Source organism: Amblyraja radiata, chromosome 3 (assembly GCF_010909765.2).
Source record: "Amblyraja radiata isolate CabotCenter1 chromosome 3, sAmbRad1.1.pri, whole genome shotgun sequence".
In the NCBI taxonomy this organism is placed as follows: Eukaryota; Metazoa; Chordata; class Chondrichthyes; order Rajiformes; family Rajidae; genus Amblyraja; species Amblyraja radiata.
This window is the reverse complement of record NC_045958.1, coordinates 43,994,614-44,013,488: the sequence shown is the minus strand read 5'-3', so window position 1 is coordinate 44,013,488 and position 18,875 is coordinate 43,994,614. Positions and strand designations below refer to the sequence as shown.

The 18,875-nt window shown below is 42.1% G+C and overlaps 1 protein-coding gene and 1 long non-coding RNA gene across 2 annotated transcripts; one reads left to right on the top strand and one right to left on the bottom strand.

The window, feature by feature from the left end:
• Window positions 1-796: 796 nt before the first annotated feature.
• nxnl2 (nucleoredoxin like 2) lies at window positions 797-15,558 on the top strand. The gene is made up of 2 exons (XM_033017726.1): window positions 797-1,192; window positions 15,130-15,558. The coding sequence occupies exons 1-2, from the start codon at window positions 891-893 to the stop codon at window positions 15,299-15,301; spliced, it is 474 nt and encodes a 157-aa protein (XP_032873617.1). The 5' UTR covers window positions 797-890; the 3' UTR covers window positions 15,302-15,558.
• Window positions 15,559-15,678: 120 nt separating this feature from the next.
• LOC116970976 lies at window positions 15,679-17,593 on the bottom strand. The gene is made up of 2 exons (XR_004411372.1): window positions 16,873-17,593; window positions 15,679-16,517 (listed from the first exon to the last, which is right to left on the bottom strand). It is a non-coding gene; the product is annotated as an uncharacterized LOC116970976 (long non-coding RNA).
• Window positions 17,594-18,875: the final 1,282 nt, after the last annotated feature.

The following is an 18,875-nucleotide window of genomic DNA, read 5'->3' as shown; positions in this document are numbered from 1 at the left end:
AATGTACTGAAGCCGGATTTATCACAAAGTCATGTTGCCCATCCCTAATCAACCACTACCTTTCCAATGTGGATAAAGCTATCCCCATTGAAATTCTCATAATTTCCTTACCACTGATATTATACTCAGAGGCCTGTAGTTATCCGGTCTATCTGGCACAGCGGTAGGGTTGCTGCCTTACAGCACCAGAGACCCGGGTTCTATCCTGACCTCGGCTGCTGTCTGTGTGGAGTTTGCACGTTCTCTCTGTGACCGTTTGGGTTTCATCTGGGTGCTCCAGTATCCGCCTACATCCCAAAGACATGCAGTATTGTAGGTTAATTGGCTTCTGTAAAATTGTGTGGGGAGTGGTTGCGAAAGTGTGAATAACGTAGAACTATAGTGCACGGGTGAGTTTTGGTTGTAGTGGACAAGAGGGCCTGTTTTTCCCCTATCTTCGTGGGCCGAAGGGCCTTCCCCCCCTCTTCGTGGCCCCCATCTCCCCCCACCACATCTTCGTGGGCCGAAGGGCCTCTCTCTATCCCACCACATCTTCGTGGGCCGAAGGGCCTGTCTTTCCCCCATCTTCGTGGGCCGAAGGGCCTCTCTCTATCCCACCACATCTTCGTGGGCCGAAGGGCCTGTCTCCCTGCTGTATCTCTGATCCAAGCGGCGGCGACGCTTCCACAACATTCCCGAGTTCGGCGCCGGGACGGGACGGGTTTTTGAATGGGGCGCGCGCGTCGCCGTGCAGTGAGTGACGTGTCCCGGGCGGGGAGGAGCCGCTTTGAAACTAGCGGCACGCGCGGCCCGAGCGCTGGTCGCGTGGCAGCAGGAGCGGAGCTCGCACTCGGCTGTTAACGCAGCAGCTGCCGCCGCCGGCCACAGGCCCCCCACACCGGCGCGGGGAGATGGTGGACGTGTTCGCAGGGCACATGCTGGTCAACAGGGACGGCGAGGCGGTGGACCCGGAGGAGGCGCTGAAGAACAAAGTTGTGGGCATCTATTTCTCGGGGGGCTGGTGCCCTCCTTGCCGCGACTTCACGCCGCGTTTGTGCGAGTTCTACACCGAGCTGATGTTGGAGACGGAGCCGGCGGCGCAGTTCGAGATCGTCTTCGTATCCTCGGATAAGAGCCAGGCCGACATGGAGAGCTACATCGCAGCGATGCACGGAGACTGGCTGGCACTGCCTTGGAAGGATCAGTACAAAACGTGAGTGTGGAAGCTTCCTGAGCAAAGATCATATAAGAATGTTTGCTCCTGATGTCCGTACGTGCTGAGAAAATCGGGGAATGGCAGGGGCTGCAGATGCTGGAAAGCTGAAATAAAAACAGCAAATTCTGCAAACACTCGACAGCTCGGGTAGCAGGTGTGAAGAGGGGAACCGATTTTGCATCTGAGATTCAATTTCCTTCCTCAGGAGAGGAAAGGTCTCGGATATAAAACTTGATCGCACAAGCGGCCTAAATGTTTCCTGCATTTGGTTGTTTTCATTATTTTATATGATCAGCAGATGGATATGTGGGAATAATTCAGCTCATGTTTAAGATTGCAATTACTATCAATGAAATGCTTTTTTAACATCAAGGAGTGTCTGGGACAAGTAACTTTTAGCTGCAGTCTCATATTCCCATACTGTGAACTGCAAGAGTGTTTAGGCTATCGGTTTTGACACACCTTGGAGTAAATGCATTCATTTTTGTCCGATCATTCAATGCAAGTTCATATGGAAGGCGAAAGGATTCACAATGGACTGAGCCAATTATCGTTATTTCTATGTTGTTGCCATGCATTCGCTTTGAATGGTCATACAAATTAAAGTAAATACAGGGCATCGATATGGGGAAAGAAAACAAGACGGCTCATCCTGAGTTTTATCGTAACACAGATTTCATTCAACAAAGGTTGTCTCTTGCAAATGATGTCTATGCCATCAATTTCTTGTTTCTGTCATTTATCTTTCCAAAAGATCCTCAACCCAAGTTCAAATCTTGTTTGGGGACCTTTTGTCAGAACAGGGAAAGAGAGATAAACAGGTTGGTTTTTAGTAGATTGGCAGAATAACTATTCTGTCAAATGGACAATTTTCCCATCTTCTGCAAATATGAAGGATTATATTTACTGCAGTTGTGGCTCATGAATCAGTTACTTGTTCAGTTTTTTTGCGTCCAAGGAACTATCAGATTTAGAACCAGTAAATTGTACAACAGGAGTTGATGCACTGGAAAACAGGCACTCAATTTCAGAGTACCTACCTTTTTGTTTCAGATTTACCAAAATAGTGTTATGACAGGTAACATTTTGTCAGCCAACTTTAATTTACAGTTTTCAAAAGGGAACTGCAGATGCTGGAATATCGAAGGTACACAAAACGAAGGTACAGGTGGCCATTTCCGCCACCTCCAACGTGACCCCACCACTCGCCACATCTTCCCATCTCCCCCCATGTCTGCCTTCCGCAAAGACCGCTCCCTCCGCAACTCCCTCGTCAATTCTTCCCTCCCGCACCACCCCCTCCCCGGGCACTTTCCGTTGCAACTGCAAGAAATGCAACACCTGTCCCTTCACCTCCCCCCTCGACTCCATTCAAGGTCCCAAGCAGTCGTTCCAGGTGCGACAAAGGTTCACCTGTATCTCCTCCAACCTCATCTACTGCATCGCTGCTCTAGATGTCAGCTGATTTACATCGGTGAGACCAAGCGTAGGTTGGGCGACCGTTTCGCCGAACACCTCCGCTCAGTCCGCAATAACCTACCTGACCTCCCGGTGGCTCAGCACTTCAACTCCCCCTCCCATTCCCAATCCGACCTCTCTGTCCTGGGTCTCCTCCATTGCCAGAGTGAGCAACAGCGGAAATTGGAGGAACAGCACCTCATATTCCGTCTGGGGTCCTTGCGTCCTTATGGCATCAACATTGAATTCTCCCAATTTGGCTAGCCCGTGCTGTCTCCTCCCCTTCCTTCACCCTCTAGCTGTCTCCTCCCACCCTCCCATCCGCCCGCCCTCGGGCTCCTCCTCCTCCTCCTCCCTTTTTCCTTCTTTCTTTCCCCACCCCCCATCAGTCTGAAGAAGGGTTTCGGCCCGAAACGTCGCCTATTTCCTTCGCTCCATAGATGCTGCTGCACCCGCTGAGTTTCCCCAGCAATTTTGTGTACCTTTAATTTACAGTGATTGCCTTATGCAAGGGGCTTAGATGAGCTGGAATTTCTTTAGTAAGAGGGTGGTGAATCTGTGGAATTCATTGCCACAGAAGGCTATGGAAGCTGTCAATTGATTTTTTTACGGCGAAGATTGATATATTCTTGATAGGTGAAGGTGTCAGGGGTTATGGGTGTAGGTAGGAGAATGGGGTTGAGAGGGAACGATAGATCACCCATGATTGAATAGCAGAGTAGACTTGATGGGCCGAATGGCCTAATTCTGCTCCTATAATTTATGAATTTATTAAGTGCATCCAAGAAAGTTTTTTGAAACAATATGCCCATAGTTCTACTGAAACTTGTCCTTAGGAAAGATAACTGGGAAAGTGGTGGAAGTGTCAGTGGCAGACTGGTTTGGGAACAGTGACCATAATTTTGCAAGTTTCATGATAGTTATGGAAAGGGATTAGATTTTTCCGCAAAGTAAGTTCTTGAATTGGGGAAAGCTGATTTCAATAGTGTAAGAGGAGATCTTGTGCAGGTAGTTTGGGACCAAACCAACAGCTGAAAAGTGGTAATTTACAAAAAAAGGGCCAGCGCAGGACCAGCATGTACCAGTAAAATGAAAGGTGAAGTTTTGTATGAAAGGATATTTAAGATTTGGTTAGGAAAAAAAGGGGAGACGCAGGTATAGGCAACTGGAACAGAGGGAGTCTCGGGAGGAATATAGTGTGTAGGAGAGTATTTAAGAACTAAATTAGTGTGGCAACGGATCATGAAATATTTTTGCCAAGTAAGATTAATGAGAATCCCAAGACATTAAGTACATTGGGACAAGAGGGAAAGAGTGGTCCCCTTGGGAATAACAGGTTAATCTATGTGTCGAGCCAAGCAAAGTCGATGAGGACCTAAATGCACAATTCTCATTTGTATACACCAATGAAAACACAAAAATAGTGATATCAGAAAAGGGTACATGGATAAAATATGGTACGGGACAGTATTAAGGGGGAGGTGTTGGATTTGATGAAATGCAGAGAAGTGGTTCAATAAATCTACAGGACCTGATGAAATCTATCAGAGGTAGCTATTGGAAGCAAGGAAATAGATAGCTGGGGACTTGATAAGATATTTTTACATCTTGGTTAGCCACAAATGAGTTGCCAGAAGACTGGAGAATAGCTAATGTTATTCCTTTAAGATGGACAGCAAGCATAAGTTGGAGAATTACAGGTTATGCTTTTTTTTGTTTTCTTTTGTCTTGTTGGACGTATGTTTTAGTTTATTTTTAGTTGTGTATGTGTGGGGGGGCGGGGGAAACTTGTATTAGTCTCTTCCTTCGGGGGGATGCAACCTTTTCTTTGTCGTATCTCCGTCTCCGTCTGCGCTGAGGCCAAATTGCGGAGCTGGCGGCCTTCAACTGGGACCGACCTCGAGGCTACGGAGGCAGAGCCAGGACTCACCATCGCGAAGCTGGCCGACTTCGGGGCTGTGGTGGCACTGCGGCGGTGGCTCAACTTTGGAGCCTTCGGCCGCAGGGCCATTGGACGACAATATCGGGAGCTCGCAGGTCCCAGGTTGGTGACCGATTCTCCGGAGCTCCCGCAACAACAGCTTCGTCCGCTGGACTGGAGGGTGGCAGCTTCGTCCGCCTCGGGCCGTGAAGTTTGAACCGGCCCGTTCGCGGAACTCGGATTCGGCCGCGGGACTTACCATCACCCGGCGGGGGGCCCATCGAAAGCCTGGATCGCCTCAATGCATAGGGAGAAAAAGGAAGGAAGAGACAAGGACTTTAAGACTTTTGCCTTCCATCACTGTGAGGAGGTGCCTGGTAGTCTCGCTGTGGTGGATGTTAAACTGTGTTCAGGCTGGCAACCGGAAGGTAGCTGGTTCGAATCCCGCTTGGAGTGCATACTGTCGTTGTGTCCTTGGGCAAGACACTTCACCCACCTTTGCCTGTGTGTGTCCTTGGGCAAGACACTTCACCCACCTTTGCCTGTGTGTGTGGATGTAATTATGTGAAGCACTTTGGGGTCAATGCAAGTTGACTAAAAATGTGCTATATAAATAAAGAAATTTAATTTTAATTTAATTTAATTTAATTTAAATTTAATTTCATTGTGTGTTTTGTTATTTTATTCTCTGTCGTGACTGCAAGGCACGTAATTTCGTTCAAACTAACAAGTTTGAATGACAATAAAGGATACTTTATACTTTACTTCATACTGTGAGCCTTGAGTCAATGTAACAAAATTATTGGAGAAAATCCGAAAGAATAGGATTTATGTACAATTGGAAAAGCAAGAGATGATCAGGGATGATCACCAGGAGAAATCCTCTCACTCATTTTACTGGGGGTTTTGAGGAGGTAACTAAGATTAAGACAGGGTAGTAGAGACAATATGTTGACTTTAGTAAGGCATTCAACAAGGTACATTCATCCAGATAGCTAAGGCACTTGGAATCCAAGGTGAGCTGGTTAATTGGATTCAAAATTTGCTTGGAGAAAGGAGCCAGACAGTAGTGATGGAAAGGTGCCTTTTTGATTAAAAATCAATAACCAGTTTTGTGCTGTAAGGATTAGTGTTGGGACCATTCATGTCTGTGATACATATTAGCAACTTGGATGTGAACGTAGAATTTGTAATTAGCTAGTTTGTAGAGGACACAAAAGTTGCCGCTGTTGTGAACAGCAAGGTAGATTGCCTAGGCTACATTAGGATATAGATCAAAAATTGGGTGAATTAGAAACATAGAAAGTGGGTGCAGGAGTAGGCCATTCGGCCCTTCGAGTCTTTAATTCCGTTAGCCCTAAGAACTATATCAAACTCTCTCTTAAATACATCCAGTGAATTGGGCTCCACTGCATTCTGTGGCAGAGGATTCCAGATTCACAACTCTGGGTGAAAAAGTTTTTCCTCATCTCAGTCCTAAATGGTCTACCCCTTATTCTTAAACTGACCCCTTGTTCTGGACTCCCCCAACCTCAGGAACATTTTTCCTGCATCTAGCTTGTCCAATTCCTTAAGAATTTTACATGTTTCTATAAGATTCCCTCTCATCCCTCAAAATTCCAGTGGATATAAGCCAAGTCGATCCATTCTTTCATCATATATCAGTCCCACCATCCTGGGAATTAACCTGGTGAACCTACACTGCAATCCCTCAACAGCAAGAATGTCCTTCCTCAAAACTGCACACAATACTCCAGCTGCGGTCTCACCAGGGCCCTGTGCACCTGCAGTAGGGCCTCCTTGTTCCTATACTCAAATCCTCTCGCTATGAAGGCCACTTGCCATTTACTTTCAGTGACTGATGTACAAGGACACCTAGGTCTCATTGCCCCTCCCGTTTTCCTAATCTGACACCATTCAGATAATTGCCCTCTTGCTCTTGCCACCAAAGTGGATAACTTCACATTTATCCACATTATACTGCATCTGCCCACTCACCCAAGCTATCCACGTCACCCTGCAGCCTCATGGTATCTTCCTCGCAGCTCACACTGCCACCCAGCTTTGTGTCATCCGCAAACTTGGAGATATTACATTTAATTCCTATCTAAATCGTTAATATATATTGTAAATAACTGGGGTCCCAGCACTGAGCCTTGCAACACGCCCACTAGTCACTGCTAGTCAATTATTCAATTAGTCACTGCTAGTCAATTATTTGCGAATGGAATTTAATTCTGACAAATGTGGAGTGATGCACTTTGGAAAGTCAAATAGGGGTAGGATATGTACAGTGGGGTATGCAGTGGTGAAGAAGCCATATAGCATGCCTGGCTCCATTGGTCAGGGCATACAATATAGTAGTTGGAACGTTATGTTGTAGCTATACAAGCCAATGGTTGGACTGCATTTGGGAGTGTTGTGTGTAATTCTGGTCACTCTATTATAGAAAGGATGTGGTTGCATTGGGAGAGTGCAGAGGAGATTTAACATGATGTTGCCAGGAATGGAGCACTTTAGTAATAGGGGAAGATTGGATAGGTTGGCCTTGTTTTCCCTGGAGCAAGGGATGTTGCTGGGTGATCACTTTGAGGTATAAAAAATATAAGAGCCCTAGGGTAGATAATCTTCTTCCCATAGTAGGAGTAAGTGAGAGGAAGGTTTTAAAGGGGATTTGAGGGGAAAGTTAATACGTAGAGTGTTTTTTATAATCTGGAAAGCACAGCCAAAAGATGTGATGGAAGAGTCAGATCACTAAGTTTAAGAGACATTTAGACATGTACTGTAAATAGGGAAAGTATAGGATGCAAACTTGATGCAAGCAAATGTGATTAATATAGATGGGCAAAAAGTCAACATAGACGTGGTGGGCTGAAGGGTCTATTTCAGTGCTGTAACATTCTGTGAGATTATCTCTCATGCTTTATGCACCCATCTGTTAGTTTTGCATGTCACAAAACCAGTACATATTTGATGAGTTTTGATGTGTGAAAGGTGTTTGAATATTATTGAATAATTCTGCGTTTCAAATTTAATAAAGTGCAGGAGAAGCGGACTTGGAATTTATAATCGTCTTCTATACCAGGATTGTCAGCAGTATTTCGTAAATTTTCTGTGCTGTGGATTTATAGTAAGAAGGCTTATCTTAATGTTGATCCGTTGCTCGCAGCAGACTATAAGGTGAATATTCTCTGAAGAATAACAATTGACATTTATGCTGTGATTTAGTGAGGTAATTTGTATTTTAAGTGATAATTTTAGGCAATTATTAAGATTCTTTTTTATAACGATTCCATGTAAATGTGATCTTACTATCAAACATGTAACATTCTGCATTACATTAGATGGGCAAACGTTACAATTGATTTGAAATGCCAGATCATTTGGGTTGTTGTGGATGTGCCAATCTCAAACTTTTTGTCTGATTTCCATGTATCCTTTGAAAAATCACTTTAACATTTAAAAGCTTTTATTGAAACTGTTGCTGCTTATGCATAAATGCAACCTACCAGGTCATTTTCTTAATACAAAATGCTCATGATTTCTAGTTACTAAATTAGTCTTGTAACTCAGCACTAGGTTTGATCATCTTTCTGAAATGAAAGGCAGTTGTATTTCTAAAAGCCCTTTCATGATGATAGAATGTGTCAAAGCACTTTACAGTTTGAGTAGTCTTTTGAAGTGCAGTTACTATTATGTAATAAACATTGTCAATTTGCATACAATTATCGCAAACAGTAGTGAGCACACAAAGAGGCAAAATAGCAAGAGTAAGTCTTGTTGGCTCCACTAATCAACGAGTCAAAGGCTGACCTGATTCTTGGCCTTGTTTACTTATCAGATTCCTAGAACCTTTGATTTGCTTGTAATAAGCGATTAGATCATCTGTTCCAAAGATGATTGAGATATGGCCCAAAATATTGGGAAAACTCAGTTATTTTGGTCAAAAAAATGGCTATGAATCATGTATGTCTACCTAAGAGGGCAAATGATGGCCTAACAATTTGCATAGCTATCACATTGATTTTTTTTAAATTGGTTATAAAAGCACAGAGCAGTGGATGTTGTATAAGTGGACTTTAGTAAGGCTTTTGATAGGCCTCATGGTAGGCTGATCCTGAAGATTAAAATGTACGGGATTCACGTTGACTTGGTTGCATAGATTCAGAACTGGCTTATTCATAGAAGACAGAGGGTTATGGTGAAAGGTAGATATTCTGGCTGCAAGTCTGTGTCCAGTGGAGTGCACAAAGTCCGCGAGCATTGCCACTTTTCATTTCACTGCACATCTCGTGTGTGTGTGATGAATAAACTTGACTTGACTTGAGTGCTGGAAGGATCTGTGCTGGGACTTTTGCTGTTTGTGATTATATAGAAATTACCTAGATGTAGATGTGTTGGTGAGTAAGTTTGCTATCGACACCAAAATTGGAAGAATCGCAGACCGCGAGGAAAGCTGTAAGTACATACAGCAGGATATAGATCAGCTGCAGAAATGGGCGGTTAAATGGCAGATGGAGTTTAACCCAAGCAAATGTGAGGTTTTGCACTTCGGGTGGTTGAATGTAAGGGAAGAGTATAGTTAATGGCAAGACTATTAACAGCATTGATGTGCAGAGGGATCTTGGAGTCCAAGTTCACATTAAAATTGGCAGCATAAGTAGATACATACGGTGGTAAAGAAGGCATATGGGATGCTTAGCTTCATTACTAGACACATTGAATATAAGAGTCAGGAAGTCATGGTACAGCTCTATAGGACTTTAGTTAGGCCTCATCTGGAATATTGCATGCAGTTCTGGTTGCCCCATTACAGGAAAGATGTAGAATCTTCAGAGTGGGTGCAGAGGAGGATTATCAGAAGCCTGCCTGGTTTAGAGGGTTTCAGCTATAGGGTGAGGTTGGATAGACTTGGATTATTTTCTCTGGAATGTCGGAGGTTGAGGAAAAACTTGACAGAAGTAAATAAAATTATGACAGACATAGATGGGATACAATTTCCGGATGGAAATGTCCAACACTGGAGAGCATAGCTATAAGGTGAGAGGGTGAAAAGATATTGGAGATGTGCGGGACAGGTTTTTTTTTTTTTACAGAGTGGTAGGGGCCTGGAACGCATTGCCAGGGGTGGTGGTGGAAGCAGATCCAATAATGGTGGTTAAGAAGCTTTTAGATAGACACATGGATTTGCAAGGTATTGAGTTATATGGATCACTTGCAAGCATACGAGATCAGTTCAGCTAGGTATCAAGTTCAGCAGAAGTATTGTAGGCGGAAGGTATGTTATACTGTTCTATGTTTTAAAGATCCCAACTTTTTTTAAATTACTTTTTGGATATGGACAGCTCTAATAATCTTTGAGAAGTGTTTGGTGAACGATCTTCTTTAATTGCTGCCACCCTTCAGGTATTCCCCTTGTGTTTTTTGGGAAGAGAGTTGTAAGATTTAGACCCACTGACCATGGAGAGGTGAGATAGTTCCAAATAAGATTGGCATGTTATGTGGAGGATAACCTTTGTTGCCCTTTGATGGCTGCATTTGTATTTCTTGATGGTAGAGGTGTCAGATATGTTTGTAGACAAAATGCATAAACTGCCCTCTGTAGTCGGGGCTCTCACTTAACATTTTTTCCTTGTTGCCAGCTGGGCAACCTCGGCAGCGTTTTAGGTTGCCAAATGACAGTTTATGTGGTCATTTAAGACTGCTTACATGCGATAATGTGCTCGGACGAAGTGCATAGTTACCAGTCGGAATTATGGTCAATGAAGCATTCACTTATTATTTCTGCATCAAATAAAGTCACAAACTAAACATATTCACCAATCAAGACATGATATATACCACAATGACATGCAGCAAAATAATAATACAGTATCTCATCTCTTTTTACACGTTGCAATGAATGCAATTTCTATTATTTCTTTCCACTTCCAAACAAAAATCTGGTTGGATTATTCAGTGTATGATCAACCTCAGTGAGACCAAGTGCAGGCTTGGTGATCACTTCCCACAATACCTACACTCAGTTCACAATAACCAACCTCATCTCCCGGTGGCTCAGCACTTCAACTCCCCCTCCCATTCCGAATCTGACCTTTCTGTCCTGGGCCTCCTCCATGGCCAGAGTGAGGCCCACAGCAAATTGGAGGACCTCATATTTCACTTGGGTAGTTTTCACCCCAGCGGTATGAACATTGGCTTCTCCAATTTCAGGTCATCCTTGTTTTTTCCCTCCTTCCCCTCCCATTCCCAGCTCTCCCACAGCTTACTGTCTCCTCCTCTTCCTTTCTTTTACCCACCCCCCCCCCCCCGACCAGTCTGAAGAAGGGTCTCGACCCGAAACGTTGCCTATTTCCTTCGCACCATAGATGCTGCCTGACCCGCTGAGTTTCTCCAGCATTTTTGTCTACCCATTCACACAAGTTCTGTTATCCCACTTTCCTCACCCACTCCCTCCACATTAGGGGCAATTTTACAGAGACAAGTTAACCTACAAAGCCAATGGGATGTGGGAGGAAACCCACACGCTTGCAGGGAAAATGTGCAAATTCAACACAGACAGTGCCCGAGGACAGGATTGAACACAGATCTCTGGCGTGTGAGGCAGATCTCTGGCGTGTGAGCTGTGCCACTATATTTTATTTTCCAACACCCAAAAAAATTATACGTTGATAACTTTGGTTACTAATCTCAGTGACACTACAGTTCCTTCCTTCCTACATACACGATACTATACAATGGAACTTTATTAATCCCAGGAGGTAAATTCTATATAGATATTTATATACTTATATATATTCATGTATAAATATACAGTTTTGTTTTCTTGTTTATAACATTGTTTACAGAGTACTATGTTTACATATTCTGTTGTGCTGCTGCAAGTAAGGATTTCATTGTTCTAACTGGGACGGGAATAAAACACTCTTGGCTTATGTCGCTAAGGTGTGGGATAGAACTAGTGTACGGGTGATCGTTGATCAGCGTGGACTCGGTGGGCCGAAGGGCCTGTTTCCACGCTGTAACTTTAAATTAAACTAAAACACTAAAACCAGAGGAAAAGTAAAGAAGGGTCTCTACCCGAAACGTCATCCAATGTCTTCTATCCAGAGATGCTGGCTGCTCTATGGAGTTCCCCCACACAATTAAAACATGGAAGTCTTCACCCTCCCATTGTTACCAGACGCAACTAGATTTAAGGTAGCTCTTTTTTCCCAATAACCCTTTTTTGCTTAAGTCCATGTCAAGAATCAAGAGAGTTTTATTGTCATGTGTCCCAGATAGGACAATGAAATTCTTGCTTGCTGCAGCACAACAGAATATGTAAACATAATACAGAACGGGAGTATATATATATATATATATATATACAATAAATAAACAGATAAAGTGCAACAGGCTGTGATGTTTCAGAGTTTGGTAGTGGTGGGTCCACTACTGTTTAAATTCCATTTGGAATATTTTTGGAGGACCAGGAAACCAAAAAATAAGAGTTACTCCAGCTCCAGGGAGTGATTCTGCATTGGTTTACAGCGGTTGCGGCGTGGCGGCGACCAGACAGCAATGGCGGCCAGATCTCCCACAATGCAAAGGGAGGGAGAAAGTGACCGTGGCAGTTCGCATGTGCAGGGCGGCACATGCGCACAACCACGACCGACGATGTGGTGGTTGTGCGCATGTGCTGGGGGAGGATGTGCAGGCCGCGGAAATGCGCATATGTAAGGCGGCCGGCCGTGCCGGCGGATGAGGAGAGGGCGGAGACGGAGAGTGAGAGAGGGAGGCCTGCTCAGAGTTGCTTGCCAAGCCGGGCAAAATGGGACGGCTGTTAGGTTGCCCGATGGCACTTTAGGTCGCCATTGGCACCCGGGCAACCGCTAATTTCGAGCCCTGACATTGGACATGTCAGCCATGGCACAGATGAGTGCTCTTGAACAGTTTCTGGATGGCTATTGCTCAGCCAGTCAAAGAAAGCATGATGATTGCTTCTGTAAATGTTGGGTGGCTCAGAAAATATTTATTATAATGGATAGATATCAATCATTAAATAAAATGCCTCCAAGAACAAAGTAACAACCCCCTGATATTGTTTAAGAAAGAACTGCAGATGCTGGAAAAACCTCAGGTAGACAAAAATGCTGGAGGAACTCAGCGGGTGTGGCAGCATCTATGGGGACGAGGAATAGGCGACGTTTCGGGTCGAGCCTTCTTCAGACTGAAGAAGGATCTCGACCCGAAACGTCGCCTATTCCTCCTCCCCATAGATGCTGCCACATCGGGACGACAGATGGCACAATGGGCTAAGTGTTCGGCTGGCGACTGGAAGGTGGCCGGTTCGAATCCCGCTTGGAGTGCATACTGTCGTTGTGTCCTTGGGCAAGACACTTCACCCACCTTTGCCTGTGTGTGAGTGATTGGTGGTGGTCGGAGGGGCCGTAGGCGCAGAATGGCAGCCACGCTTCCGTCAGTCTGCCCCAGGGCAGCTGTGGCTACAGAAGTAGCTTACCACCACCGAGTGTGACTGAGGAGTGAATTAATAATGCGATGTGAAGCGCCTTGAGTATTAGAAAGGCGCTATGTAAATCCCATCCATTATTATTATTATTATCCTGATATTAAATAACTTAATTCCAGTAATGACAAAAATAACCTCCTTGTGTACGATGTGACACCAGATGGTAAAGCTATTCCTTCAAAGTATCCCTTCTGCAGTCACTGTTGAGTCAAGGTTAATCTTGTTGCTTGATTGTAACAGTAGAGTGTAATTGTAATGGAATTAAATTCTGTTTTTGATGGCTACACCATCTCACAAATGCCTAGTTTTGATTTACTGAATTTGATCCCATTTAACACAATCCAAAAGCCCCAAAAAGCTGCCAATGTTGGAATTCAAATTAAAAATATAAATTGCTGGAGCATGTGTGTTGAAATAAATAATTAATGTTTCAGGTCAGTTCAGTTCTGATGGAAGATCAACAACCTAAAACATTAATACAGCTTCCCTTCCTATGGAAAAAAAAACAAAGTGCTGGGAGTCTGAAGCAGATCATGAAAATCTCCGGAAGACATGGATAGGTGATGTTTCAGGTTGGGATCCTTCTTAAGACTAATTGGAGTGGGGGAGAAAGCTGTAATAGAGGTGTGGGTGAGCCTGTGAAGAAATATGTATATAGGTGAGAGGGCCTTTCTATGGATGCTGCTGATCCATTGAGCAGTGTTGATTCCGTACAACCAAGGATGTTCTCAGTATGAGGACAGGTCATACTAGTGCTGCTAATTTGCATACATTTGCAACATGTAGATTGGTGTGAATGTGTTGAATCACATTCTTCACTGCCAACTGGAGACTTTACTAACCGGATCTTTCAGGGTTTGGTCAGTAGTGGTGCACTGCACTAATCCTTGTGAAATACCCACAAAGAGCATTCAGTGCTCTTGGTACTCTGTGACTTTCAACAGTTGATCAATCAATTGTGGGGCCATTTCACCATCTAAGGAGAATGTGTAGTAGTAACCAGACCTCATCTCATCTGTGTATCATTGTCCTGGCTAGTTTGTAGGTTAATCTCCCAATTTGGACCCATAGTCCTCGCTTGTATATATACACACTGAACCTTTTTTTCTACTCGTTGATCATATTGTTTACATATTCTGTTGTGCTGCAGCAAGTAAGAATTTCATTGTTCTATCTGGGACACATGTCAATAAAACACTCTTGACTCTTGTTGATGATAGGTTTTTTTCAGTTGCAACAAGCTGGGAGAGATTTTGCCTACTCCAAATTTGGTGAGCTCAGTTTAAATTTATGAAAAGACACAAAATGCTGGAGTAACCCAGCAGGGCAGGCAGCATCCCTGGAGAACATGGTTGGCATTTCAGGTCGGGACCCTTCTTCAGAGATCATGTTTTGACATAACTGAGTACCTTACTAGGTCATTTTAAAGAACTATTAAGTATCAACTAGATTGTTGTTAGTGTAAAATCGTGTTTGTTGGACCAGATAAGGATCTTATTGAAGCAGATAGTCCCTGTTATACGCAAGGTTTGAGAATTACAAAATAATTTGATTTAAATTAACATCATTTGAAAAAACCCTAGTCAAGAAAATACTAATTTTCAATAATTCAATTTTTAACACCAAAATATTTCTCCTTTGGTTGATCCAAACAATTGAGACAGAGAAATGAATAGCCGTGGAAGCTAATTTTAACAAGATTATGCATTGAAAGCTATCCTGTTCATCTCTTGCTCGCATGACAGTTTTATTTCCTTTATATTCCCTTAATTGTCACAATACCTGTAGGACCTATTTTAGAAAAAAGACTGACTAGAATATTTGGAACTTCCAGAAAATAGCACCAAAGTGTAGATGGGGAAAATGCAAAGTTGAAAAGAAATAAATTAAAATTAAAATAATTAAAATACCAAGGTTACTCAAAGTCAGAGAACATCCATGGAGAAAGAAACAATTAATGTTTCAGACCAAGACTCTTCATTAGACAGTGAAATGTCTGCTTTGTGATGTAATACTTTAGTAACACTTTTCTTTGTGTATCAGAGAGTTGAAGAAGAAATACACCATTACAGCAATACCAAAGCTGGTCATTGTGAAACAGAATGGAGATGTCATCACTGATAAAGGTCGTAAACAGATACGAGCTTATGGCTTGGCGTGCTTCAGGAACTGGATCGAGGTAGCAGATGTTTTCCAGAATTTTTCATCTGAATGAGAACTGTCTTGAAGTATACTTTGCCTAGAAATGTTTAGGGAAGCCCATGACATTTGAATGTAGGTTTTTTCTAATTGAAAGATAGAACATATGTTTACAATGAAAAAGCTTATGTACATTATTTTAAACAACTCTGTAGCTAAATAGCCAACTATGCAATTATAAACATTTGTACACTGTTTCTAATATTTATTATAGAAAATACTTTTATACTGTAGATTTAGTATATCATTTTTATTAAAAGCACTACTCCTAAAGTTTTTTACTTTGTGTTTTTTTTTAACCAATGAGATTTCACTGCATGAAAAAGGACTGCTAGTGTGATTGTCAATATATTTTACTTTAGACCCTATGGTATAAAATGCTTTTTTGTTTACTGAACAGATGAATCCTAAAATGGGATGAAAATATACGGGCAGTGGTAGTTGCACTGCGATTGGATCTTGAGTGCGAAATCTGACATCTATGGACATTGAAAAGTTACTGGATAGTGAGTGAAAGAGATAGTTGGGTCCTTCTTGTGATCTAGTGGGTCAACTAGAGAAAAGAGCCAAATAAAATCTTGCATTTTTGCAATGCAACGCACAAATGCAGGGTACACTAATTGTTAAACTGTATGAAATGGGGCTGTTTCTTTAAACGACAGGCACTTGGATGCATAACGTCTGTGCTGACCATAATGCATATTTTAACTAGTCCTTTCAACCTGCACATGGCACATATCCACCCTGTCCCTGCATGTTCACATGTTTGCCAAAATACTTCGTAAATATTACTATATCTTCTTTCAGCACCTCCCCCGGGCACTGCATTCTAGGCACCAACCACTCTTTAAAAATAACTTGTTTTGCAATTCTCCTCTCTCACCTTAACCAATTTCCTCTAGCCTTTGACATTTCTACACTGTGGAAAAGACTGACTCTACGCTATTTATGCCTGTCATAATTTTTAATATTTATATCAGTTCACCCCTCAGCCTCCAGTGCTAGAGAATAAGCCATTCAAATTTGTTGAATCTTTCCTAATAACTAATACTCTCTAATCCAGGTAACATCCTGGTGATAGACACAAAATCTGCAGTTCCTTCCTAACATCCAAGTGAACCCTTTTGCATCCCTTTCCAGAGCTGTTGTATTCTTTCTGTAACATGCCAACTACAACCAGTACTCCATATGTGGCCAGACAACATTTTATACAGCTGCATCTAATTTCCCAACTTTTATACTCCATGTCCCAACCAATAAAGGCAAGTATACCATCTGCTTTCTTTACCACCTTATCTACTTCTGTTGCCACTTTGAAGGAACTCTGGACTTGCACCACACAATGGCTCTGGATATTAATGCTGTAAAGGGTCCAGCAGTTACTGTATACTTTCCTCTTAAATGTTGCCTCCAAAATTGCAGCCACTCATACTTACATGCCATTTCTCTGCCCACATTTCCAATTAATCTGTATCCCACAGAATCCTTTGATAACTTTCTCCAGAGGTTTCCGTTCAGGTTTCCTAAGTGGGACAGGGGCATTACTCTGTCAATTTTTGTCATCTGCAAACTTACTGATTAGCCCACTATCCTCTTCAATGCCCAAACCCATTTTGAATCCAATCTACTAAGTCTCTGTGGATCCCATCTTCCTTAATTTGCTGGTTCATCATACCACAAGAAAACTTGTCAAATGTTTTACTAAAGTCCATGTAGACAACATCCCTATCATCTTCATCACCTCGTCAAAAAAACTCAATCTAGTTCGTAAGATATGTCCTTCCTGCACAAAGCCATGCTGACTATCCCCAATAAGTCCATGCTTTTGCAGCTGTGGTTATCTATGTTGACTAACTATCTTCAGTTCTGACAATTTAAAAAAAGTTTTAAGCAAGTAATTTGCAATGAAAAAGTGGTTTGGGAGGAGGTTGTGAAGGGAACAAAAAGGATTATCATTACATGAGGGTTAAATGTAAAATATTTCTTTCCAAATGCACCAACAACTTTGGTAGTGGAATACATTGTGCAAAATAAAAAAATGATGGACTATCAACAATAAACAGTGGCATCAAATTCAGACCTCTCCAGCCCAGGTAGCTTTGCAGGAAACAATCTATTGTAAGTGCCTTGGGTGAGGTTTCCTTGAGAATGGTGAACACAATCTTGACTGATATACTTAAAGAAAAATACACCTTGGCTATTTCCAATTATTACCCCACTGACCTAGCAAAAGCAGTGGATCTAGCTAACACAGCTACATTCAATTTGTTTGAATTTGTAGATTCATCAAAAGACTGTTTATTCTAAATATTTCTGAAAACTAGAGAGAGAAAAAAGGCAACTCAAATGTGGTACAGCATACACTGTTTTGTGTGTGTATACTCTCCACTATAACACAAGACAGTTAACTTTAGATCATGAACAACATTTCTTGTCATTTTGTTGCACATTTAATCAAGTTGCTTTTGTTACTCTACATTATGTTCATAAATTATTTATTTATTGTGGCTGTGGCTAGGATACATCGCAATGTTTACGACTTACCCATACTTTTCTCCCATCACTATGTTTATCTGTTGGAAATAACAATTACTCAGAGGATTAGCCTGTGTCGACAAGACTAGGCTTCATTGACATCAGGGTATGATCCAGTGAACCAAAGTAAAATATACAGGAAAGTATCAAATTTGTAAATACATGTTGTTCTTATTCATTCTTAATTAACTGTCTTCAAGCTACTTGAGACTGAAGTTGAAGTAGTATGATACACATTTCAATTGCACTTTTTTATTTTTATAATTATACAACATTAGAAAAAACCTTACAGAAGATTTTTAAGATGCAAAATGTTTATAGAGCTAATGGCTTACAGCAACATGATCTACATTGCCTAAACATCTGAAAATTTGCCAAATTCCAGAAGCAAACATCAACATTACATTTTAATTATACATATACAATAGACTTATGCCGAGTAGTTTTTTAGAAAACACTAACTAGTGAAGGACCATAAGCGCGCACATGTTGACACGCAAGCACGCGCACATCCACATCTTCTTACTTCTATTATGCCTCCATCTGAACTAAGAAGGTTGTATTGCGTTAACTTTGCCGAATCAGTATTAAATAAAACAATGGCTCAAGGCACAAGTATCAATAAATGCTCATTCTGTGCATTTCAATTGGTAACAAAAGGCCCCTTTCTGCTTAAGTGCCAATGAGTGCTATTTCAAATTGGTTTATTGGCCAAACTTGACACTTCAATATGTTCAGGACACAGATTCCAAGCAGGGTTACATGTTTTAATAAAACCTAGGTTCCTTTGACATTTGTTAATTCATAACGAGGAACCCTTGGTAAGTTTTCCTACCACCTAAATTCCCCCCCATCCCACCCAACAACCCGTCGCTCGTAAAATAAAAAAGTATGGTCCCTTTTACAACATAAGCCACCACAATTGGCACTGTTCTAAAATCAGTACATTTCAGCCTAGCTAACAACCAGACAATACAATAAACAAACAGACAAACTAAAATATAGTTCTACATGCAAAATTGGTTATGTGAAATGGGTCTAACTTTAGAACATGC